At 48.1% G+C, this 6,904-nt stretch overlaps 1 protein-coding gene across 1 annotated transcript; it reads right to left on the reverse strand.

Moving 5' to 3' along the window:
* Window positions 1–517: 517 nt before the first annotated feature.
* On the reverse strand, window positions 518–6,701 carry LOC147119770 (uncharacterized). The gene has a single exon (XM_085985248.1). The coding sequence runs from the start codon at window positions 6,612–6,614 to the stop codon at window positions 5,661–5,663; it is 954 nt and encodes a 317-aa protein (XP_085841374.1). The 5' UTR covers window positions 6,615–6,701; the 3' UTR covers window positions 518–5,660.
* Between the last annotated feature and the right edge of the window lie 203 nt (window positions 6,702–6,904).

A 6,904-nucleotide genomic window follows, 5' to 3' on the forward strand; every position in this document is an offset into this window, starting at 1 on the left:
TGTGTGCATGGTTTAACACTTCTTGGATGTGGTTAGTACAACTCCTCCACAGGTCCTGCATGTGACAGCCTTTGGAATGTTCTGATCTTTGTCATTGTCTTTGCTGATTGTGATGGTGTCCTTGATTTAATCTCATGGAACTAACACACCGTGCACTATTTCCTGCATCGAGATCATTGTTTCAAATACTGAGCTTGAGCACAGAGCTTGGAGACAGAGCCGGGAGATTCACAAACACAGTGATTCACAAGCAGAGTGGGCGCAGGAATTGGTGGAGAGGAAGAAGGTGGTGGAGATGTCTGAGTGAAAAGGAGGAGTGGAGCCACAGAACCCAAGTTAATGGACACGAGAGCGGAGCTGTGGGACAGCGAGAGGAGCGGCCGCAGATAAAGACAGGCCCAAGAGCCCGGAGGGAGCGCCAGTGTCAGGGAGTGAGGTAAGTGACCTCAGCACAAGGGAAGGAGCAGATTGGGGAGGGATTGTTTTTAAGTCTCGAGTTTATTTCTGTTAACTAACTTTAAAAAAAGAAGTTCGTTAATAGTCGAATAATTAAAGGCACAGCAGGGCAACTGGGTCCAGCAGATACACATCCTGTGCCTTTCCACCATCTACAAGGCACAAGTCAGGAGTGTGATGGAATACTCTCCACTTGCCTGGATGAGTGCAGCTCCAACAACACTCAAGAATCTCGACACCATCCAGGACAAAGCAGCCCGCTTGATTGGCACCCCATCCACCACCTTAAACATTCACTCCCTCCACCACCGGTGTACCGTGGCTGCAGTGTGTACCATCTACAAGATGCACTGCAGCAACTCACCAAGGCTTCTTCGTCAGCACCTCCCAAACCCTCGACCTCTTCCACCTAGAAGGACAAGGGCAGCAGGCGCATGGGAACACCACCAGCTCCAAGTTCCCCTCCAAGTCACACATCATCCTGACTTAGAAGTATATCGCCGATCCTTCATCGTCCCTGGGTCAAAATCCTGGAACTCCCTAACAGCACTGTGGGCATACCTTCACCACACGGACTGCAGTGGTTCAAGAAGGCAGCTCACCACCACCTTCTCGAGGGCAATTTGGGATGGGCAATAAATGCTGGCCTTGCCAGTGACACCCACATCCCATGAATTAATAAAATAAAATTGTGGGATCTCCAGGACACCTCCCGAGTCCTGGACAACCACGTGAGCAGGAGGTGTCGTCAGCTGGAGGAGCTCGAGCTCCGGGTTTCGGAGCTTGAGCAGCAGCTGGCATCACTGCGGTGCATCCGCGAGGCTGAGAGCTACGTGGATAGCACATTTCAGGAGCTGGTCACCCCGCAGCTAATGAGTGCGCAGGCAGAGAGGGAATGGGTGACTGCCAGACAGAAGAGGACCAGGCAGGTAGTGCAGGAGTCCCCGGAGTGCATCTCGCTCTCCAACCAGTATTCTGTGCTGAGTACTGGTGAGGGTGATGGTTCCTCTGGGGAGTAAAGCCAGAGCCAAGTCCATGGCACCACAGGTGGCTCAGCTGCACGGGGTGGAGGAGGAAGACAGGGAAAGCAATAACTGGTTGGGGATTCAATAGTAAGGGGAGCAGACAGGCATTTCTGCAGCTGCAGGCCTGACTCCAGGATGGTATGTTGCCTCCCTGGTGCCAGGGTTAAGGATGTCACTGAGTGGCTGCAGGACACTCTGAGGGGGGAGTGTGAACAGCCAGAGGTCGTTGTCCATATCGGTACCAACAACATAGGTAGAAAGAGGGATGAGGTCCTGCAGACAGATTTTAGGGAGCTCAGAAAGAGATTAAAAAGCAGGACCTCAAAGGTAGTAATCTCTGGATTACTCCCGGTGCCACACGTGAGTGAGTATAGAAATAGGAGGATAGAGCAGATGAATGTGTGGCTGGAGAGATGGTGCAGGAGGGAGGGCTTCAGATTCCTGGGGAATTGAGGCCAGTTCTGGGGGAGGTGGGACCTGTACAGGCCGGACAGGTTGCACCTCAACAGAGCCGGTACCAATATCCTCGCGGGGAGGTTTGCTAGTTGGGGAGGGTTTAAACTAAGTTGGCAGGGGGATGGGCACCAGGATGTAACATTGGAAAGGGGAAATAAAGTGCTCAAAGGATTAGGAGAGGCAGAGAGTATTCAAGTAAGAAATAGTAAAGTATTAGGTGGGGTGAAACTAAGAGAGAATACAGGATGGTCTAAGATGGGTTTACAGTGTATGTATGTGAACGCACGAAACGTAGTAAACAAGGTAAGTGAGCTGCAGGCACAAATAGCCACATGGGAATATGCTGTTGTGGCAATAACTGAGACCTGGCTCAAAAAAGGGCAGGATTGGGTATTAAATATTCCTGGTTATAAAGTGTTCAGTAAAGATAGGGAAGGAAAGATAGGAGGTGGTGTGGCAGTATTGGTCAAGGAGAATGTTACAGTGCTGGAGAGGGAGGATGTCCCGGAGGGGCCAAGGACAGAATCTATATGGCTAGAGTTAAGAAATAATAGAGGTGCCATTACACTACTAGGTGTATTCTATAGACCACCAAATATTGGGAGAGATATAGAGGAGCAAATTTGCAGAGAAATTACACAGAGGTGCAAGAACTATAGAGTAGTGATAATGGGGGACTTCAACTATTCTAATATAGACTGGGATAGTAATAGTGTTAAGGGCAGAGAAGGGGAAGAATTTCTGAAGTGTGTTCGGGAGAACTTTCTTGATCAGTACGTTTCTGGCCCAATGAGGGAGGAGGCATTGCTGGATCTGGTTCTGGGGAATGAAGTGGGTCAAGTGGAGCAAGTGTCAGTAGGTGAACATTTAGGGAACAGTGATCATAGTATCATAAGGTTGAGATTAGCTATGGAAAAGGACAGGGAGCAATCTAGAGTAAAAATGTTTAACTGGGGAAAGGCCAATTTCAGTGGGATGAGAACGGATCTGGCCCGGGTAAACTGGAATCAAAGATTAGCAGCAAAACTGTAATGGCACAATGGGCTGCCTTTAAAGAGGAAATAGTTCAGGTACAGTTGAGGTACATTCCCACAAGGGGGAAAGGCAGGGCAACTGAAGTCTGGGCTCCCTGGATGACGGAAGAGATAGAGAATATGGTGAAGCAGAAAAAGAGTGCGTATGACATGTCAGGTTGCAAATACATCTGAGAATCAGGCTAAATATAGAAAGGTCAGAGGAGAAGTGAAAAAGAAAATAAGAGGGGCAAAGAGAGGAAATGAGAATAGAATGGCAGCCAACATAAAAGGTAATCCAAAAGTCTTCTATAGGCATTTAAATAGTAAACGGGTAGTAAGAGGAGGGGTGGGGCCGATTAGGGACCATAAAGGAGACCTTTGCAGGCAGGCAGGCAGAGGGTATGGCTGAGGTACTAAACGAGTACTTTGCATCTGTCTTCACCAAGGAAGAGGATGCTGCCATAGACATAGTGAAGGAGGAGGTAGTGGAGATACTTGATAGGATAAAAATTGATAAAGAGGAGGTATTAGAAAGACTGGCTATACCTAAAGTAGATAAATCACCAGGAGTGGATGGGATGCATCCTAGGATGCTGAGGGAATTGAGGGAGGTACTGACCATAATATTCCAATCCTCCATAGATGCAGGGGTGGTGCCAAAGGACTGGAGAATTGCAAATGTAACACCATTGTTCAAAAAAATGTGTAAGGATAAACCCAGCAACTACAGGCCAGTCAGTTTAACCTCAGTTGTGGGAAGCTTTTAGAAACAGTAATCAGGGACAAAATTAAACTTGGATAGGTGTGGATTAATTAAGGAAAGCCAGCACAGATTTGTTAAAGGCAAATCGTGTTTAACCAACTTGATCAAGTTTTTTGATGAGGTAACAGAGAGGGTTGATGAGAGCAATGCGGTTGATGTAGTGTACATGGATTTCCAAAAGGCGTTTGATAAAGTGCCACATAATAGGCTAACCAGCAAAGTTGAAGCCCATGGAATAAAATGAACAGTGGCAGCGTGGATACGAAATTGGCTAAGTGACAGGAAACAGAGAGTAGTGGTGAACGGTTGTTTTTCGGATTGGAGGAAGTTATACAGTTGTGTTTCCCAGGGGTTGGTTCTAGGACCACTGCTTTTCTTGATATATATTAATGACTTGGACTTGGGTGTACAGAGCACAATTTCCAAATTTGCTGATGACACAAAACTTGGAAGTATAGTGAACAGTGAGGAAGAGAGTGACAGACTTCAGGATGACAGAGACAGGCTGGTGAAATGGACGGACACGTGGCAGATGAAATTTAACGCAGAAAAGTGTGAAGTGATACATTTTGGTGGAAAGAATGAGAGGACATGTAAACTAAATGGTACAATCCTAAAGTGGGTGCACAAACAGAGAGACCTAGGAGTATGTGTGCACAAATCCTTGAAGGTGGCAGGGCAGGTTGAGAAAGCAGTTAAAAAGGCTTACGGGACCCTGGTCTTAATAAATAGAGGTACAGAGTACAAAAGTGTGGAAATGATGATGAAACACTGGTTCGGCCCCAACTGGAGTACTGTGTCCAATTCTGGGCACCACACTTCAGGAAGGATGTGAAGGCCTTAGAGAAGGCGCAGGAAAGATTTACGAGAATGATTCCAGGAATGAGGGACTTCAGTTACCTTGATAGACTGGAGAAGCTGGGGTTGTTCTCCTTGGAGCAGAGAAGATTGAGAGGAGATTTGATAGAGGTGTTCAAAATCATGAGGGGTCTGGACAGAGTAGATAGAGAGAAACTGTTACCATTGGCGGAAGGGTCGAGAACCAGAGGACACAGATTTAAGGTGATTGGCAGAAGAACCAAAGGTGACATGGGGGAAAACTTTTTATGCAGTGAGTGGTTAGGATCGGGAATGCACTGCCTGAAAGGGTGGTGGAGGCAGATTCAATCGTGGCTTTCAAAAGGGAATTGGATGAGTACCTGAAGGAAAAAATTTGCAGGACTACGAGGGAAGGGTGGGGGAGTGGGACTATCTGAAGTGCTCTTGCAGAGAGCCGGCACGGACTCAATGGGCCGAATGGCCACCTTCTGTGCTGTAACCATTCTATGATTCTACGAACACATTAAACCTTCATAGAGTAATTACCAGTCATTTTTAGACTGGAAATTTAACCCTGCCGTTTCACTTTGTCAGGAACAGATCGCAGTTTGACACCAATCTCTGATTTGACAGCACGTTTCCAGCATTCACTGTTCTTCCTGACTCTTAACAGAGTTGTAAAGGAGCCTTCTGTTCCGTGCCTAGGAGCTCTAGCCCATGAAAGAGAGACACGTTTCTTACAGGCCTCAAGATTAACCTGCACGGGGACTTTGGTCTTTCTCGTCTCTCTTCATGACAGCAAAGTGCCGTTTGCCCCTCTCAGTGTGGCCCTGAAGGACTGTGTCCAGGCTGTAGTTCGGTTCCTGCCGTACGATCCTCCCCCAGATTGTCCTTTCTGAGTTCCAGCCAGGTGATGCTAAACACTCAGGTGGGAATGACAAAAATCCACAACAATGTGTTTAAAGCAAAACTGAATTATTTGACATATATCCAGAATATTAAACTCCAGCCCAGTTACAGGGATTATTAACATCAGCAGAAACAAACCCCAACTGTCAGAATGAACATGATTCAGTCCTGGATGTGATTAACAGCAGCAATAACATCAGAATCCAACCCCTGGAGTCACTTGTGAACTCGCTGGTGTGTCAGCAGGTGGGATGACTGAGTGAATCCCTTCCCACACACGGAGCAGGTGAACGGCCTCTCCCCAGTGTGAACTCGCTGGTGTACAGTGAGTTCAGATGGTCGCCTGAACCCAGTCCCGCAGTGAGAGCACCTGAACGGTCTCTCGTCAGTGTGACCACGTTGATGGCGCATCAGTTCCCCGGAACTTTTATAGCACTTCCCGCAGTCCGGGCATTTAAAAGGTCTCTCGTCAGTGTGAACTCGCTGGTGTGTCAGCAGGTGGGATGACTGAGTGAATCCCTTCCCACACTCAGAGCAGTTGAACGGTCTCTCCCCAGTGTGAACTCGCTGGTGTTTCAGCAGTGCAGATGACTGAGTGAATCCCTTCCCACACTCAGAGCAGGAGAATGACCCCTCCCCTGTGTGAACTCGCTGGTGTTTCAGCAGGGCAGATGACTGAGCGAATCCCTTCCCACACTCAGTGCAGGTGAACGGCCTCTCCCCGGTGTGAACTCGCTGGTGTATCAGCAGGTTGGATGACTGAGTGAATCCCTTCCCACACTCGAAGCAGGTGAACGGCCTCGCCCCAGTGTGAGTGCGCTGGTGTACAGTGAGGTGAGATGATCGCCTGAACCCAGTCCCGCAGTGAGAGCACCTGAATGGTCTCTCGTCAGTGTGAACACGTTGATGGCGCATCAGTTCCCTGGAACTTTTAAAGCACATCCCGCAGTCCGGGCATTTAAAAGGTCTCTCGTCAGTGTGAACTCGCTGGTGTCTCAGCAGGTTGGATGAATTAGTGAATCCCTTCCCACACTCAGTGCAGGTGAACGTCCTCTCCCCAGTGTGACTCCGCTTGTGTCTCGACAGGTCAGAGGATTGGCTGAAGCCTCGTCCACACACAGAACACGTGTTCGGTTTCTCCCCGCTCTGAACGGTGCTTTCTGCTTCCATGTTCAAAGGTCCTGATGAATCGAGTGACTCTGTCAGATCTTGAAGTGATGTTTGGTTTGAGTTTCACGTCTGAAAATCCTCCCCTTCTAATACTCTGTAAAATTAATTTAAAACAGGAAAAAGGGAGGGTGAGAGAGAACCCACAAAAACACAAAGGCAGGTTGCGAAATTGAGCTGAATGAATCTGGGAATTTGTGGGGCCAGCACTAGAAAAAAGTGACCATGAAAGCTGCTGGATTGTCGTAAAAACCCAACTGGTTCACTAATGTCCTTCAGGGAAGGGAACCCGC

Source organism: Somniosus microcephalus, chromosome 4 (genome assembly GCF_052327205.1).
Source record: "Somniosus microcephalus isolate GS21.2 chromosome 4, FLI_Smic_1.0, whole genome shotgun sequence".
NCBI classification, from domain to species: Eukaryota; Metazoa; Chordata; class Chondrichthyes; order Squaliformes; family Somniosidae; genus Somniosus; species Somniosus microcephalus.